This window comes from Dermacentor variabilis, chromosome 6 (genome assembly GCF_050947875.1).
Source record: "Dermacentor variabilis isolate Ectoservices chromosome 6, ASM5094787v1, whole genome shotgun sequence".
In the NCBI taxonomy this organism is placed as follows: domain Eukaryota; kingdom Metazoa; phylum Arthropoda; class Arachnida; order Ixodida; family Ixodidae; genus Dermacentor; species Dermacentor variabilis.
In genome coordinates, this window is record NC_134573.1 from 159,114,942 (window position 1) to 159,134,532 (window position 19,591).

Here is a 19,591-nt window from a genome sequence, read left to right on the forward strand (position 1 = left end):
TAAGCACTCAAACAGCACTTAAGTGACCGTGCAGTAAGGGAGCTGTCATGAAGAAGGGTTTTTCCTTGCATAATAGAAGGCACTCTCCAGAAATGTCTGCTGCTTGTATGTAAAATGCTCACTGCAGGTCCACTTCAAGATAGCAAGAGTCCTTGGCTATGTTGCAAGATAACACACTTACATGGCATGCAAAGCAGGCTTTTCAATTACCCTTTTGAGGCAGTAGGGCCAGAGAAGATAAAATTGTTGTTGTAGATAGCATGCCATCACATGTTTTGCTCCTCTGCTTAGAATACAAGGCACTTCATCTTTTCTCATCCATGAATTCACAGTAGGCAGTTTCAGCATAGCATGAATATGCCAATGTAAGCATCTTGAAGTGAGTGAGGACTTGCCAAAAGCAGCAGTAATAGTAGCAACATCTAGAGATGCTGTGGAAAACTACAACATGCTAGACCGTTAGAAAGTTATAGAAACAACATGCTAGAAAATTGACAAAATTAGCTTCGTGGGGATTGTGGCACTGCTGACATGTTTGCATGAGTAAAGTGGAACACAGATGCAATTTTTATGCACTGTAGTGAAAGACAGTGTCATATGGAGTCATCGTCGGCATTGTTCCTCAAATCTACATTTTCCAGTACAAAACTGCCGCAGCAAGTCTATGCTGTGGTAAAGCTGTCTGTTACTACTGTATGTGCAAAAGTGGTTTTTTGTAATATCACTTTTTTTTTTTTTTTGGAATGGTACTGCTGTTTTTTGTTGACATCTGTTAGTGGGACATTAAAATGTACCTTATCTGTAGCACATAACCATCTCTTGGGTGCCCTGCTTTGACAAAATTTTGCCAAGGAATTATTTTACAATATGTTCGCACTCCAATATCCAGGCACGCAGTCTGCTTATGAACATGTAAGAGTGCACTGTCTTATCAATGTATCATCCAGTGCTATTAGAAGTCACGCATTTTTGATAACAAGTGAACAAGTTTTGATAACAAAATGCATTTAGAAGAAAGGATCTATCGCAAAGATACTTGATAATGCACTGAGGGAGCTTTAAGTGACTGGAGGGAAAGAATGCCATGTGCATATAACACTGCTGATGCTTGGAGCTGAGATTTTTTTATTGGTTTGGGGGGCTGCAGGCTCACTGTATGCAAGTTATTCAGTAACACTCAATTTGGTCGAATAATGATCTTTTATGCTCCACACAGTACGACAGGACATTACAACAGCTATCTATCTATCAACAGCTATCTATCTATCAACAGCTATATCTATCAGGTTGCTCAAGTTTACATGTAAAGCAAATCGAACCTAATTTGTCGATTCGTCAGTGTTAAGCATTTAATGATGCCAGCTACATGTTTAATTCAAAAAATTTTTAATTTAATGCGGGGATTTTATGCACCAAAACCACAATATGATTATGAGGCACGCCATAGCGGGCGACTCCAGATTAATTTTGACCCCCTGAGGTTATTTAGCGTGTGCTTAAATCGAACTGCACGAGCATTTTTGCATTCCACTCCCATTGAAATGCAGCTGCTGTGGCAGGGGTCATACCCACAACCTTGAACTTGGCAGCGCAATGCCATAGCCAATGAGGTACTGTTGTGGTTCCCTACGTCACTTTATGAGGCGCTCTCATTGGGTATTTCACTCTGTGCAGTTGATAATTTCAGCAGCATCTGTTCTTTTCTTTGATTGATTTGTTGGAAGGTGACAATTTTCTCCAGAGTTCAGCATGTAGACTGCAGAAGGGCCACAGTTCCTGACCAACATTGCCCCAAGTTAAGATAGTTAACACCTTCAAGGCTGTGGTACATGTGCATTAACATTCCATAAAAGTAAACAGAAGGACAGCTACAGCTATTAGTTCAGCTGCTAGAGTGCTCTTCATGGCATGTCTGGGCGGTAGGTCCAGTTTGTATATTCAATGCATATTTTAATACTGCTACAGCACAATTAAGGGTTCTCTACATCAAGCTGAAAGTGGTTTGCTCCATCTACCTCTCTGTTCCATTACATTGCAGTGTCGTCATGCCATGATCCACGGATTAGTTAACGTATGAAAGAGACACCATATGCAAAATTTTATTGCAACAACAGTTCAAATCTCAAAACAGGGCCTATTCCACTCCACTAAAGCGTGCTTTGTTGAGCTGTGTATGTCATCATGTTGTCTTCTTACTGTCGTCATGTCACCAGTGTTGGACATTGCGTGCAACATTTTACTGTAAAAGCATTTAAAATCTTAAAAAAAGGTGAACTCCCACCATCCATTCTTTTATGCTATGGCATGTGTTGCTGTGCCATCATGCTGCCACCATCATCATCATTATGATGTACTCGAGCTTCCACCACTGTCATTTTCAGTGTGTTATCATGCATACAGTTTGGCAGTTTGCATTGGATTACAGATGCATTACGCAATTTTGGTGGCATTGGGCAGAGTTTGAGGGAGTCACTGCTATCGCATAAAAATATTTCAGAGCCGGAGTAATCACTGAAACGTGCTGATTTATTTTATGCCGTTTGTAGTCCACAAATTTTAAATTCATCTTTACCTGAGCTTTTCTCGTTGCCAATACAATCTGTCTGTTTCATTTTGCTTACATTGTGTGCTTTCCTAGATGTGTGTTCTCACCTTTTCTAGTGTCTTCAACCATATCCATATATTACCTGAGTGGCCACAAATAAATATTGATGAGTGTTGGCAGTTTGTAAGCTATACTGACAGCTTTCTTTTAAATATATCCTCATGGACGCAACACAATTCTGCCAGTTCAGCAGATTACTGATAGAGGCAGACATTACACATGTAAGAAATTACAATACACAATTATATAACCGATAAATCAAATTATTATTCAGAATTAATACTTAAAGGCACATATTGTGAATGTGGAATTGATGTGAGAGAGGACTCTAGGCATGTTCACATAGCAGTCACATTAGCTTGTGTTTCAAGATATCCATCTGTAAACTATAGTGTAGTGTGAAGAGACTACAATTTATTTTGAAATACCTTCACATTACACATATAATTTTGCATTAAAACCTTCCTTGTGAATTGTCTGAATTGACTGTGGAACGTCAATACATTTCATGAGATACTTTAGGGGAAGAGATATTGAAATTGGTGCCAGCTAGGCCTTTCAGAAGGGACATATCACAAACACTGGCCAGATTTGCTTCTGCAGTTGCAAAATAGGCCCTAAAGTCATTAACAAACTAATAAGTGGAACTTTGAGAATTCGCTAATTGCAATTTGTGACTCAAAGTGGAAGCAATGTCGCACTCTATAAGTTATCCATCTGAAGAGCTGACCTTTCACCATCTGCCACATACAGTTCTTTGTAAGTGTAGTCAAAATAAATTATAGACGTGCACAATGCACTTGTGAGGTCTAGTCTTTGCTGTATGCAGAAAATTGCTAGCACTTGTTTGTATCGTACTACACTGAATGGGAGCGTTTAGTCTGTGGAACTATTTGGGTCTATATGGTGCAGGCATTTAGCATTCTATGTGAACAAAAATTGTGGGAGTGTCCACGGTTCTTTCTCCACAAGAAAGATGACGAAACAGCTAGCCCATTGACCTTTTATTCTGTATTCAAGCATTGCCATCCTTCCTTATTTACAGGTCCCCTGGAGCAGGGGACGGGAGTGCAGAAGAGAGCGAGCAGTTAGTAGAGACCATCTGCAACGGAGGCTCAACAACACACGAAGCCATGCTCAAAGAGGAGAAAGTTGAGCTGACCAGCATCTTTGGGGCATATGGTCCATTCCAACGGATCGTGTTCCTGTTTGCTGTCACAATCAGCATGTTTGGGGCATACCACAACCTCATTATCACTGCTGTGGCACCAAAGATTGACCACTGGTGTGCAAGGCCTGCTGGCCATGGCTATGAAAACATGACAGATGAGGAGTGGAAGGAGCTGGCAATTCCCAAGGAGACAAGACAAGGTGTCGAGCGCTACAGCCAGTGCCAGAGGTACGATTTTGAAACCAATACCACAGTGAGCTGCAACTCCTGGGAGTATGACCGCTCTATTTACAAGAACACCATTGTTGATCAGGTGAGTATTTTGCTTGAAAGGAAACTAGTTCACAGAAGGGAGCAGTAGTTAGAAAGTTTTGCTTCAATGGAGAAAGACGTGCACTGGCACAATAAACTCCCCATTTGTACAGCACAGCAGAAAAAATATAAGCACAAGTTAACAGCGATCGGAGCAGTGAAATTGCCACTTGTGACACTGCAGCTGGCGACTAGCTGATAATAAGAGCGGCAAACTGTTTCCATTCGTCACACTCAAAAGTAGTTCAGTAGATAGCTACAGCTTCAAAGAGATTATTTTTTGCTTTGACGGCCGGCCAGCATACCAAAAGCAAAACCAAAAGCTTGTGATATGGATTCGTGATTGCTCGCATGCTGTAGTAGATAACTGCCAACCTCCCCTGTGCTGCGAACATAACAGCTCAATGACCTTGCTACTAGCCTATTACTGCACAATGGTGCTGTGTATTTCAATTTCACTGCCCTGGCCGCTGGTCACTTGCACTAATCTTTTTCCATTGTACCTATGCAAGCAGGCAACAAGATAATATCACACAAACGAAAGCACTGAGAAAGACAAATCTTTTGGGGCGACCACAGAGGCAAATTTGTAAGTGGGCTACTGCTGGCACAAAAAAACTTGCTTGGCAGTCATAGCAGCCATAGCAGTGGTCTGATGAATGGAGAAGTGTCCTTTCAGCCACTACATATTGCAAGATGTCCTCCAGTTTTTGAGTATTTGTAACATTATCTAGTCATTTGAGAGAGTTGTTTTTTTCTCATAATAGAGCTTTACTTTGTATCTGCTGCATCTCTTCAATTGGCTTTGACTTCATTTCATCTGCCAGAGTGCTCCTGTGTTGCAGTTTCGAGCAGCATATATGTTAAAACTACCCATTGTTGCACTTGTTGAAACACGTGTGCTGCAGAATCCAAAACCCTCTTTCATAGAAAGCTGTAGAGGTCAGTCTTTGAAGTGCTGACATGTAATTCACACGGGCACAACTATCAGTAAGGTAACATTGCTGAAAACAAGAAAATGCGCCACTTTCAACCCAACAGCAACTGTGTTCGTGTGCATTTAGGTAACAGTAGCCTAATATTGTTTGTTACCTCAGATTTGCTGATTTGGGCGGCAGCTCCACACCTATATTAGATTATTAAGAAGAAGCTCGGGCGCTCCTATCTAAATACATGTAAAAGGAGAATTCGTTTTTCTCGGCAAACACTGCAGCGAATTTGATGAGGTTTATTGCATTTAAAAGAAAAACGTAAAATCTAGTGACTGTTGGTTTCGGATTTTTTATTTAGTTCATTAATTTTTTATTAAAAATTGGCAAAAATCGAAAATTTTAAGAAAATGAAACTATGAAGTTTACTGCTCTGTAACTCAGCAAGAAAAAAAATATCACAATTTTATGAATTACATCTGATGGTACATCTAAAGCGGACAAAATTTATGCCTTACACATTAATCTAGAATAAATCAGTAATATGGAAATACGGCTTTTGCAGAACCCTTGTACACAACGTAACAAATTCACATAAGATATAAATTTACATATAAAATTTGTCCGCTTCGCGTGATCTAATGGATGCCATTTACAGAACCACGATATCTGTTATTGATGCAGAGCTATTAATTTGTAAACTTCGTGCTACTGTTGTTTTTTTTTTTTTTTCGAACTTTCAAATTTTTGAAAATCCTTTTATCAATATTCAGGCCTTAAATCGAAATTTTGCTTCCAGCAGTCACAAGAATTTAACTTTCTCTTTCAAATGCAATACATTTCATTAAAATCGGTCCAGGGGTTATCTAAGAAATACGTTTTTGCATTTTACATGTATTTGAATAGGTCGCGTCAGAGTTGGGCCAGAGCTAAAGCTTCCTCTTAATAGCAGAAATTGGCACATAGTGCATGCATGTTGTTCATATAAGTGCAGTGAAGGCCAAAACGGCACTTTGCGAGCCGCACTTGTTTTTTCTTGCGTCTGCTTATGGCTCGCTGCCAGCTGTTCTGCCACGAATAGACGGTTCATTTTAATCTAAGTAGTGACTAGGCGTTTCTACGAAGAAGATAAGCAATTTTTTTAATGTTGCTTGTAGCAGACAGCACAATGCTTGTCCTTAAGCTGGTCTACTTGAAGAGGTGGATATTACTTGCAAAATAAATCAAAATACAGGTCAAGTAATTAACAATAATTAACAAAAATCACTAATGAAGTCTTAACTATTACCTTATTGCAATTGCAATTAACTTATTATGTATTGCAATTTACAAATTGTAGCCGGTGAGACTGCAAAGCATATCTACTTGAAAGGAATTCAGTGGATGTCCGGAATTGATTATGCTCAGATGACTGGCTTCGAATACAGCATTGGACTCGATCACCTTGACTCTGTGCCAAGCATGCTGTCTTGAACCAGTTGCAGTAATGCCGTTTCTTATAGACGCTGGCATGTCTGGTGCCGAATTGTCCGTCATGTTATCCTGGCTGATGCATGCTTTCATATTCTTTTTAATGTATAAAGCCCCGATACGACATCCACGCATTGCTGCACTTTTGTCCCAAATAGGCAACCATACCAACTTCTCCAACTAACACTATTATAATGTAGAAAGTTTTATGGCAAAGCTGTATATGGAAGTTCCATAACAATCTTCGTACGGTGGCGACAGTGCATGGCAGGGTGTTTGGTACCGAGGGTGCACAGGTACATTATAGAATGCAGCAAACACAGCTTACAGGAACATGGGTCTGACGTACCAGAGAGTGCAGAAATGCTAAACGGGTATGGTGAAGCATTTCAAATGACTTGTGCTTAGCAAAGGAATTGCATCGAATATAGCAAAGCATGTGCAAAGTCTTCGGTAGATTTCTGGCATTGGCAAAACAGACACCTAGGACTTCTGCAAGGTTTGAGAACTCCATTATACAGCTTTTCCGTCTTTGATGTAGAAGTTGCTTGGCTTTGCATGCATCTGTGCAGGCTTTTTCTCTATCTTCTATGTCAGCAGAGAACACATTCCATTTTGCACAAATAGGTTGTTAATGTCTGTTGTTTTTCAGTAGTATTTAGAACGCCTTTCACCTTCTGCACAACTGTCTGAGCTGCAGTCGTGTTGCTTATTGTGCGCTAATAGAATAGTGTGTTTGCTGTTGTTTCATTTTCTTTACCTCTCTTATTTTTGGATATTTGGATTTTAAAAATTGCTATGCTTTTGCAGTGAAAGGCATGTGACAGCATTCTTTGTTTGTTTTTTTTTTTCATTTAACACACATTTCCCAGCCATCTAAAACTATTGAAAGCCTCATTGTGAGACGATCATTACTTTTGCTACAGATGTTTTAGCCATCTTTCTACTGTAGTGTGATGCAGTGCATGATTCTGGCTGTTGCATGGTGAAACCTCACCACTGCATCTGTGAAAGAGCACACGGCAATTTGTCCACCTTATTGCCAAGTAAAATACTTTCTTAGTTCACTACCCTCGCTGCATGCTGTAGATCTGGGTTCGTTCTTGTTTCGTACGTTCAGTTGTACATGCCACTGACACTGACAATCGCATGCGACTTCAGTGCTGCATATAAATTTTTACAACTAAGTATGTATGAGTAATAGCAGAGTGTGCCTTTAGCTAGGTCTGTGAAAGTTGGACTGGTATGCTCCTTGTCAAAAGTATGCACACGACTTTCAGTATGAGGGAGCCAGGCATAAAATAATGATGTTGAGTTCATGTGGCACTCACCCTATAAACTTTTGTAGCAGTCAACCTCAAACAGGGACCGGAAGGTATTTGCGAAGTTAACAGAGCCATCGCTGCTAAGGAATCTTTATCCCTTTACACCTGGATTAAAAAGCGACTGTCACCCAATAAATAACTGTCATATAAATTACTAAAGCTATTTCGTCTACACACCATCACCACATCTGCAAAGCTGCACCAACCCTTGAAGTGAGTGGTAGCTAACTTGGTTGGCAAAAGCCTGTATCCAATGGCTTTACTGATTGTGATTCTCTTACTATTGTTTAAATATCCAGTGAGCCAGTGTAGTGGATCTAGAAATAAGTTTTGTCAGATTGTTCCTTCATGTACATCATTAAAACAAGTCTGATTCATGGTCAGAATCAACTGCAGTGCCTGTCTCTTCAGAAGTGGTCAGCCACACCACCCCCGACTCTTACATTTGCCCCTGGTTTATCTGTGGCATTTATTCTGTAGAACCACTCATCAAGGTTGCGCAGGAACGAGAAGTGCTGTGGCAATGCTGCCACACACATCAGCAACTGCTTAGCATGTGTGAATCTTGACCAGCATGCATCTGACAGATGCAATAAGTGCCTGTTCTGAATATTTGCTTGATAGCACTAGTGCTATGCACTGCTGCATTGTAGGCATGCCCTGGAGCACAGCAGCCCTGCATATCTCTGCTGGCTGGCACTGTGCTTCCATGTGTTCACTTTGTGAAAGTGCATGTCGTGGCGATGGTATCACGCAGTGGGATCTCGTGTGTTCAAGCAGCTGGCTTATCTCTCTCAGCCAATCTGTGTACATGGCAGGCTACATGACATCCATGATCATTTTTGGACAACTCTCTGACAGGTGAAGACCCCACCTTGCCTTGTGCCTTGTAAATGTTAACAGTGTTTTACTTGCTGAAGGCTCAGGGAAATGGTTCTAGGTGTTTCTTTGACGAGCACATTAATTGCAGCTCTTAAATGCAACAGCAAAGGAACTCTTCTCAAGTGCATGTTTTTCTCAGTGGCACATGCAGTTTTCATTAATTTTGCATGCAAGGACAGAGTATACTTTGCTCAAGGCAGATTTCTAAAGCGACCTGTCTGCTGATCTTGCTCAGATGCAACCAGTAGAATTGCGATATCAGAGATACACAGTTCTAACTCGAAAGGGCTTCTGTACTTTCATCCAAATATGTAAGTCACTTTGCCTTGATTAACAATAGCTGGAGTGCTGATTTCTTTCTTTCTTGTGTTTGAACTCTTGTGGTGTATGATGAATGAGCAGCACAATGTTGGCTTGGCATTCTGCTTATCTGCTTTAGATCAGAGACATGCAAGAGGTAAAAAGCTGATGCCAAGCAGCAGCATCAATAAGCGCTTCATTTCTGTGCTGTGCTGTGCAGTTTCTGTTATACAGCTTCAACAGCAAAATGTAGCTCCCTTCACCTTCTGACTTGCACTAAATTTTTTGTATTCGTTGCTTTAGCAGTACACGATTAAGTGTTCTGCTAGGAGGTTAACGATGTGCTCAGCATATTTTGAAGGACATTTGATAACTGTGTACACACATTAAGTGCTTTTGCTACTTTAGCATGACCTTGCTTTCTTGCTTGCTTTGCCCCAGTTCTTCTGAATTGAAAATCTCTTGTTTTGAGGTTCAGAACTACTCTGTTCCTGGCAACATGCGTGTGGGCATACCGGCGAGTCACTTCCATACAAAATGTGTGACCTGGTGTCTGGCGCATTTACAGGGTGGGAAGACGCACAGTGATCTGCATTGCCCTTTCCATTCTGCTCGCTGCTGGCTTCTCAACACTCCTCTCCCGGACCTTCATCACCTTCATTTCCCTGCGCTATTTCGTCTCGCTTGGCGTTTCTGGAGTGGGCGCCACATCGTTCGTTCTGTGTAAGTGTGCCAGCATTTCATGGCTTGAATCTGAAAAATTGCACTACCATGCAGGACAAAAGTATGTGTTTTGGCAGGCTGAACTGCAACACATAAACACGATGAAATAACAAACGGAAGTAAAACCACCTCTTGCACTCAGTTGGTCGAAGCTGCCATGTGGCACCTTTGTGCAATTGGTCACTAAAGGGGCTCTACTCCCAAAACTCTGCATCATTCTGACACACACATACATTGTCAAAAATAGGATCACTAATTTGCAGCTTTAATTTCTTTTTTTTTTTCTTTTTCTCTCACCTATTCGTTTTTCATTTCAGCCCAATAGTTAGTTGTTCACATCTTGGCAGGTTCAAGCATGGTGGCATGCGCGACTTTCACGCGTCCCCTGATATGTTGTTTTCCCGCATAGCTCCCGTCTCCTGTAATCCGGCTTCGCCGCGCGGCTTGGTGCCAGCGGCAGTCGGTCTAGTTGAAGCGCATTGCGAGAGACAGCGCAAGTGTGGCTCTGCTATATGCCACCTAACAGCGGGGTTACTTGGGCGCAAAAAGGAGAAGGCTCTTCCTTTTTGGCTCGGGGTCGGAAAGCGGCGCAGACGTTCTGCTCGTGCGCCGATCCATGCTTCTGTGAGACCGTCTCGTGAGGCCTACCCCGGAATGGACGAACACGATCGTTAGAACGCGCCACCGTTCGCATGACCGTACGCGTGAATAACCAGGCGTTGGTGTCCAGCATGGGGCGAAGATATTTGCTCGTTATCCGGTCGCAGTGAGTCAGACTTCCGCGATTTGTCGCGCGCCCATCGGCGCGTTTTGTGGATAGCAACTCGGCTAGCCGGCATCGATCTATGAAAGGTACAATAAATTCCCTTGTGATTGTTTGCACTACTGTGTTGTCGTTGCTTTGTCCCAAGAGCACAGGTGAGAACCCCACAAGTGTGACTTGTAGTGTAAGAGTCAGTAGCAGTGTATGACGGCATACGTGCAGCTGTTCATTAATTATTCCAGAGCTACACATACACCAGGGATCAGCAGCGTTTGTAAATGTTTAAAGTACAGCGCAAATAGTGCACAGCCCCAGTTTCAATATACATTACTCCAAACCTGCAGAGAAATGCATTGGCAATCCTGATACCATTTTCACACAAAGCCTTCCTTAAGTGCTGTGGGAAAAAGCTATGTGGAACACTGATGCATGTTGTTGCTGATCTTGGGATAAATATATCAAAATTGGTGCTAGTTGCAATTGAGACTCCCTACAAGCTGGATATGCCAATGACTGGCTGCAATTCTGCAATTGCTACATGTGTCCTAGAACAAGTAAATTAAATGTGAATTAGTGACACCGAGTAACTCTTACCGAGTTACTCAGTGATTATCACAGATTTACTGACACCGACCGCAGTTGATTATGCACTTCCAATGCAAACACATTGTCTTCTCTGCAGGCCATTATCTAGAAAATTGGATTAAACATTTTAAAATAAGTGTTGTGATGTCCAGTGTGCTGAAAAATATTTACCCTGTTTATACATGCTCAGCTGTACAAGCGCATGCTAGTTAGATGCAACCATTAGATCTAAAGTAGCAAAATATGTAAGGTAGACGGAACATACTCCTTTGCTGAATTGCCTTCATTGCAATAAAATGTTTTGTTTTGAGAGAAGACATGAAGAGTCTTCTTTGATGTCATGTTTGGTAGCAGCTGATTCACTTAAATAATATATACCCTCCAACAAATAAATAAAATGCAATAGTATTTTATTAGCACGATATAGCATACAAAAGTATGCAATAAATGCTTGAAATGCAAGTGACTCAAATGTTTGTGTATGCAAACACAAGATTTTACCCACATATTTTCGTAAATATTGTTTTTTTTTCTTGGCCAGTGGTTGGCAACTTTCCCTGTCTGTTGGTGAGCAACCAACGTGACTTCATGCATGCAATAGTAGTATCTTCGTAGTACTAGAATATGTACTAGTATGGCACCATTACTACCAATACGGCTATCACATAAAACGACTTCTTCCAATGCAGTGATGGAGGTAACGGGTCCGACCACACGGTCTTTCTTTGGCCTGGCTTATGAATTCGGCTGGGCCACAGGCTACCTGGTGCTGGCACTGGTTGCCTACCTCATCAAAAACTGGTTCTATGTCCAGCTGGTGGCTATGATAGGGGCACTTGTACTCATCATCGGCTACTGGTGAGCTGGCCTCCCGAGCAGGCCTTAGAGTTCCTTGTGTTTACCCACTTAAATGGCCTAGTGAGTGTGGTGCTCTGCTGCTTCAGTGCAAGATTCCAATTCGGAATCCCAGCTGCAGTTTTATTATAAAGGGGGTGTTTGGAAAAACACTCTTACGTTAAATAAATCAATTCTACAAGACTGTAAGACAGAAGGAGTGTCATGAAATGAAAAAATCTTCATCTACTAGAGAATAGCAAGAAGCTACAAGGGAAGCCCACATGGGTTTCCTTTGTATGAAAGCTTCACAGTTGAAGAAAAATTTGTTCTCGTCCAGGGATTGTACCAGAGCCAACACTTTTTAGATGTGGTTGCTCTGCGATTGAGCCAACCAGAAGGCTAGCAGTTGGCAGCACAAGGCCAATCTTTCACATCGTTTAAGTGCAACAAATTTTATTCAAAATAATTCAGCAGTAGCCAAATAAGAGCTTTTCAGTGCATTTCAGTGCTTGACATGTGTTCAGACAAGCTGGTTTAGAGCTAAAGCTTCTGTAGGGAAGACGACTGCTATGTGCTGCAGCCCCATCCCCATCCCTTTGCAAGGGGCATAGCTTGTTGCTTTGGAGCCTTGAACGCTTGGTGCAAATGGTTCTGCATGCAGTTATTCACTTGCCTCATATTTGGCAAAAGTGCCACAGTTTCTGTTCACCATGGAATTACACAGCCAAACTCAGCCATCCATCATGCCTGGCAATGCCAGTGAGACTCCTCTGCTAGCTTTGCCAGCCCTTGTTTGTGCCGATGCTTTGCGTCAGTTGTATCCTGCCATCTTCACTGGTGGCACCGATTACAATGTGAAAGGTTAGCTGTCATCTTACAAATGAGCAAGCACCCATGACAAATGGGACCACACCACAAAGCTATAGTTGTCACCATGAAGCTCAACAATTGTCATCATTTACTTAATGGGTCTCGCTAATCTGTGGTTCTGAAACCACAAAGCCTATCTTCACATGTGAGCCACCCTCAAATCTAACTTTACGAAAGACTTTGGCCATCCTACCTCGTGTAAACTTTGCCCAGAACAATGCCTGTAAAGCCAGTCCCAGCCTCCGTACACGTCTCAATACATCAATGATGGTGACAGACAAGGTACATCACGTCATAAATTGCATTGCCAACAACACGTTTTGATATGCTCCTGTCCAGGAACACTGGCACTGTTGTTGAGATTGTCGATCCTTGCCAAATCTTTGATGAGCTCCACAGACACTTTCTCACGCAGCACCCTTCTGTGCTCAACAAAGCCCGCTTGAGCATCGCCACTGCTCCTGACCTTCAATAAACCTTTTATGGCTGATAAAACAGCAGTTGTCTTGCACTTCACCCAAGTGTTATTGCTTTGCTGGCTCAACTGACTTCCATTATATACTGACTACTTGCTTCACTTAAGTGGGAAGTTGTAATTCGATAGGAGCTCTGTAGAAATTGAATAATTGTCTGTATGTCCCTGCTGTCACATACAGGAGAATCTCTCGCCAACTGTCTCTGCTGTTCCCTGCTACGCATCCACCTTGATCTTTGGCTACACACCTTTGGCAGGTGGTACATGATAAGCTCTGCTCTTGGCACAAGGATGGCAGTGCAGCAGCAGCACACAGCATTTGTCTTCGCTACACTTTCTCTTAGGGTGGTTTAGGAGGCTTGCAGAAACGCCTTCAATAAACCTTTTATGGCTGATAAAACAGCAGTTGTCTTGCACTTCACCCAAGTGTTATTGCTTTGCTGGCTCAACTGACTTCCATTATATACTGACTACTTGCTTCACTTAAGTGGGAAGTTGTAATTCGATAGGAGCTCTGTAGAAATTGAATAATTGTTCAAGGCATGCTGTATCATATGGTGTTCACTTTTATGGCCTCTTCTTTGAGGCCATAAAAGTGGGCACCATATGGAGATATGACATATGTTATCTATTAAACTGTTTGATAAAAAAAACAACCTGAAAATTTATTGCCTGTACATTGTAACCCCAGTTGATGTCCCCCGGTTTTTGCGACGACCTGGGTTTTACGACATTAGCACAGTCCCGGCGAAGTCCCCATAGAAGCAGTGCATTAAAAACCCTGATTATCCGACGCAATTTTATGCCTGACCCGCGTTATACGACGACCCTCGCGAAGCGCGAGGCGGAACGGCAGACGAAAGAAAAGTGCCACGGGCCTCTTTCCTCGCTCCGTCTCTCCGCATGCGTGTACTGTGCCGTGTACCGCATTGAAACTCCGCTGGTAGCTCGACGTCGGTGCCGTGCTGAAAACCTGCCCAACGTAAGACTGCAACTCCACTTTTGAGCGTAAAGTAGCTAGGGCTTCATCCAAGTGGTCTGGACTGCACCGCGAGCCAGGGCTTTCATTGATGGCTAGCAAATCTAATGAAAAAATGCGCGCGTTGCACTTGGGTGACTCCTAAACATCATGTTGTTGATGAATTCCTCTTGCACCGTCAATCTTCAATTGCTGGTGCTGGCAGCGTGTGCCTGACTTCATGCACTCATTTAGGGTACAGTAACAGACCGACAGGACGCTCATGCCAACGATTTATCGTCTATTCAGTACAGTGGGTCATCGAAACCATTTTATTATACAGTACCAGGCAGACGACGTAAACGCTGAGCGCCAGTTGTCTTGCTGCAACAAGCTTTCTTGTCGGCGGCACCGACAAACTCAGCGTGCAAACAATTGTTCGACTTAACCCCGCACGATCGACCCTCGAACCGACAAGATAGCAACAGCGCCTTCGCATGTCACCTTGACAGCACTTGACACCGCTCGACTGGTTTCTTCCCGGCCTCGTCTCATCGTTCGTTTCCCTCTCCCCCACCAGCAGCCGCCCGCAACGCCCGCTGGGCTGAAATAGCGCCTTTTCTTCTCCACAATCACTTTCTCCCTCTCTTCTCGGTGACATCACCTCTCATTGCATTGGGGAAGTGTTTCTTTCCTTCCAGTTTCCCAGCAGCAGACTGCCGACAAGGTAGTGCGGAGGGGCCTAGGTTTATCGCACTTGTTCTTCGTTGTAATCCTAGTGACCAGCGTTCAGCGGAGGTTTTGAGTTGTGTGGAGCAACGCGACGCACGATGTCCCGAAAGCGGACAGTTCTGTCACTCGGCGATAAGCTCAATATTATTGAGGAAACGGAAAAGCAGGATGGAGCCACGAAAGCCAGCATTGCCCGGGACCTTAAGATACCTGAACCTTCACTTAAAACGATCCTGGCAAACAAAGCGGTGATATTGCGGAATGCCAACAAATTCTGGCTCAAGCGGAAAGCGGCAAAAGAAGGACATCATGAGAAGTTTTTAAAAGTTCTCGTCAAGTGGCTGCATCATGCACGGAGCTTTGCGATCAACGTTGATGGCGCCATTCTAAAAGAAAAGGCGGACCTTGTGGCATTGCATCTGGGCATCGACGACTTTCAGGTATCAAACGGGTGGCTGGATTGCTTTAAAAAATGAAACAGGATTGTGTACAGCCACTCCTGCGGAGAAAGCACTTCCGTGGACGTTTCGATGGTGAACGAGTGGATAGAGTCGCTGCCAGAGATGATTGCTGCATACAAGCCCTGCGACGTTTTCAACACCGATGAGAGCGGTATTTTTTACCAGATGCAGCCCGAGCAAACCCTTGCGTTTAAGGGTGACAGCTGTCATGGTGGCAAGCATAGTAAAGAGCTTGTGATGGCACCATTCTGTGCTAACGAGGACAGTTCTGAGAGGCTGCCCGTTCTTGTTGTTGGAAAGTTTTTGAAGCCACGGTGCTTTAAGAACTTGAAGACGCTGCCGTGCAGCTACAGCTTCAACAAAAAGGTGCGGATGACGTCTTCGTTCATCAGCAATTTTTTGCAGCAGCTGGATAACAAAATGGGTGCTAAGGCGAGGAAAATATTTTCTTTCGTGGACAACGCACCGTGCCACCCACCCGATACGTCCAGCCTGAGGAACATAAAGGTTGTTTTTTTTCCGCCCAACTGCACAAGGCGGCTACAGCTGTTGGTTGCTGGCATCATTAAGTGCGTCAAGCAAGGGTACCGGAAGCGGTTAGTGCAGCGTCAGCTGGCGGCTATGGAGTGCAGTGAGTCGGAAAAAAAGATCACTGTGCTCAACGCCATGCATTTTATTGCCAGTTCATGGAACGCAGTGACGCGATGCACAAACGCTAACTCGTTCAAACATTGTTGCTTTAAGTGAGAGACTGCGTCCTCTGCTGGGGACGCAGCAGAGGATTGACCTCGATGCCGCTTGAGGCCGATGCAGGCTTTGCCGACGACGATTTCGGGGGTTTAAACCTCACCACAACCTTCGCCGAGTACGTGGAGGCCGACGACAGCATTGCAATCTGCGGCGAGGTGGCGCTGGATGACGCCATCGAGGAAGCTTTGCCTTGTCCCAACACCACTGCGACATCGGACGAAGACAATGACGACGCCACAGATGCCATGCCTGTGCCTATCACATTCGCCGAGGTGCTATGGCACATAGACGGCATCCGGAGCTTCATCTGTTCACGTGACGCCACAGAGGACCTCCTTTTGGACGTTGCCCAACTCGAGTGAAAGCTCTTGGTTCACGGATCAAACAAGGTCCGAGAGAAACTTACCGACTTTTTTAAATGTTTGCACCGGCTGGCGGGAATCGCGGCAGTGGGCAGTGGAGTACTGTAAAGGTTCGTTTGAGTAAAGCATGATTGGTACCTGTACTGCAGCATTAATTCTTATCGCATTTACTTTTGTAGTGATTTGGGTTTCCAAGCCCTGCACAGTATGTTAGTAGTTTACATTGAAGTTTCTCGTAAATCTGTCGTGCGAAATAAGTCGTATTCTTATAGGCATAATTTATGTTTGGATTTTACGACGCCCGCATTTTACAATGCTTTTTCGCGGCCCCGAGAAAGTCGTGTAATCGGGGTTCCACTGTACTTGTTTTAAAAAGCTAAAGCAATAGCATTAACTTACAAGAAATTAGGGCCTATTGCCTTATGCAAAGTTTCACTATATGTAAAGCAGGAAGCAACGCAATATGGCCTTGACACTTGTATTATGCCAGGGGCCCTATGAAAATCAACCGGGGCCATAGCTCCTTAAACTTTTCTCTATAGCAGACGCTTTTCATCTGCACAATTATTTCAGCATGCGCACTACTGAATTTGTAAAATGCAATTTCTTCTGCACGTTGAGATGACCCGTGAGCATTTGGTCAGAGTTTGAAGCATTCAGCAAGACGGTCCTTTTCAGGGTTCTTCCAGAGTCTCCACGATGGCTCATGGCCAACAAGAAGTTCGATCAAGCTCACAAATTGATCATGGAGGCCGTGGAACGTAACGAGAAGGACAAGGAGGAGGCTGAAATCAAGTATGAACAGCTGAAGAAAGAGTTTGAGAAGGTGAATACTGCTCTTTTAATCGTTGTTGTGGAAAAATATTATTACCTTATCATTTTGAAGCGCCGGTTCAGGTGAATGGCATGTTTAGTTACCAGTGGTGTACATCCATGCTCTCTTATTATTTTTTCTTGAGGAAAAAACGATGTCACAACAAAGCCATATGGGTATGAGTGTACAGAACTTTTGCAAGTCCTAAAAAAGAAGAAAGGCTATAATTGCAAGATAACAAATTTTATCAGACTATCATCCCACTTTCCCCCACACACACACGCATACATGCCCACGAAACATGCCGGCACTTCTGCACTGACAAAACTTAGCTTACAGTAAGCCTACCAGTCGAGAGCTGAACAGTATGCTATCTCTCGTGGCCGATGTGTTGCTTCTGGACCTTAAGCCCTGCCAGCAAACAATCAGTATCAGGCTCCTACATCATTTTGTCTGCTGTTATACATACTGAACGTACTTTTTGTACTTCAAGGTGTTTAACTTGTTATCTTAGTTATTTTATGCACTTCTCAGTAGTTTTGACTTGACAGCCTTGCTCATCTGACCATGCAGGAGCAGCCAAAGCATGTGTTTGGCAAAGCAACAGTATTTGACCTGCTCAAGACGCCCGTGCTCAGGCGACGAACTCTCATTCTCTACTTCTGCTGGTGAGAGCTCCTTTTGATTCACTTTCTTTCCAATGTATACCCATAGGCATGGAGTTCCTTGCGTCGGCAGCACCATGATCAACGAAAATTCAACACTGTACACTACAACCAGCCGTTGCTACACCAATGCGTGTGTTGCCACAGCAATCGTTGTGCGTGTGAAGAGAGCTACCCCCGTGGGTGCGCACTCTGGCACCTCTAGGATACAGCTCTGACATTTCTTCTGCACCAGAATGCCAAGACAGGTGGCCAGCGTGGCCTATAATGGCCACCGAAAAATAGAAGAGGAGCTGTCTAGGCGTTGGTGATGTTGGAGCACATTTTGCAGCACGAGTTACGGCGGCTGAATTGTGTTGCTATATTGTAGAAGTCATTTGTACATCACCCTGACATCACCGAGTCTGACGCGCTTGCATGTGTATGCGTTACGCTGGAGTATAGCTTGCCCTTAAAGGAGGCAGATACTGAACTTAGCAAGTTTCGAAACATTTAATGTAGTACACTAGTGTGCAAAAATGGCCAAAAATACAAAAAAATACATTGAAATCTGTATCTTCATCCTGGCATGCCGACACTGGGGTTGTGGCTTGAAATTCCAAAAATGAAACTTTAACTTCTGTTTTCTCATGTAGTGATCAACCTATCAATGCGAAATGAATTAAAATCAGGTTTTTAAGGATTACCTATTACTCTACAGTAGTGTAGTTTCTGTTTAGTGTATCTTTAATTCCCAAGTTCTTTTGTAAAAATTGTGAGCAAACTATACTGTTTCTTTTTATTCTAGCGAATTATCGCACATTACATCCAGGTTCAACAAATCTACTACAAGTGCAGTTTATCTTCTATATTCACCCAGAATCATAATAAATGACGTCTGCTGTAAAAAAGACTTTTCCTCAGCTTACATGTAAGGTATTAGCACAATTATCTGAGCAGATGGTAACGAAAGCAATTGATAGCACTGAGGGATATGTTCAGATACTGAAACTGAAATGTACAATGCAAACTGAGTCATCTTCGGTAAGCAAAGCAGAAAAGACTGTGCCCTGGATGAGCACAGTTCGTCTTTAACGGTATTGGTACAAACAGCTGAGTGCAGCTCGAGCTTAGTAATTAAAGAGTTTGCTTTCCACTTTCCTATGAACACTTTGCCTTGTTTGGATTTCTAACGGATTCTTATTTCACATGTCCAGGTTCGTCAATTCATTCACCTACTATGCCATGTCACTCAACACTAATGATCTCGGAGGCAACCCATACCTCAACTTTGCAATTGCTGGTGCCGTGGAGTTTCCAGCCTATGCCATCTCTATAGTGGTGATCCAGAAGATGGGACGACGTTGGTCACAGAGTGGATGCATGCTGCTGGCTGGGATAGCCTGTATTGTCACCATCTTCTTCCAGGGAAGTGAGTGTCTCCCTCTGTTGTTCAGAACTATACCTGCCAAAACAATTCATTGGCTGCAGTAGTGTTTCCTTAACTGTAAGTCACAATCGCCGAGGACTGCCAAGTTCCCTTGCAGGAAGTCTGGGCATTTGGTTACAAATAAACAGTGTGAGCAAAAGACATGATCAAAAAGACTGCAGGACCAGTGCTAT

General features: G+C 43.3%; 1 protein-coding gene across 10 annotated transcripts in view; it reads left to right on the plus strand.

Moving 5' to 3' along the window:
• Positions 1-19,591, plus strand: part of LOC142585569 (organic cation transporter protein-like) — a 93,072-nt gene that overhangs the window by 59,697 nt on the left and 13,784 nt on the right. For all 10 annotated transcript variants that reach the window (XM_075696414.1, XM_075696416.1, XM_075696412.1 and 7 more), the window contains 7 exons: positions 3,651-4,089; positions 8,570-8,673; positions 9,563-9,717; positions 11,755-11,923; positions 17,189-17,336; positions 17,898-17,992; positions 19,186-19,400. In XM_075696414.1, coding sequence (XP_075552529.1) covers positions 3,651-4,089; positions 8,570-8,673; positions 9,563-9,717; positions 11,755-11,923; positions 17,189-17,336; positions 17,898-17,992; positions 19,186-19,400 — 1,325 coding nt within the window. The remainder of the gene's footprint in view (positions 1-3,650; positions 4,090-8,569; positions 8,674-9,562; positions 9,718-11,754; positions 11,924-17,188; positions 17,337-17,897; positions 17,993-19,185; positions 19,401-19,591) is intronic.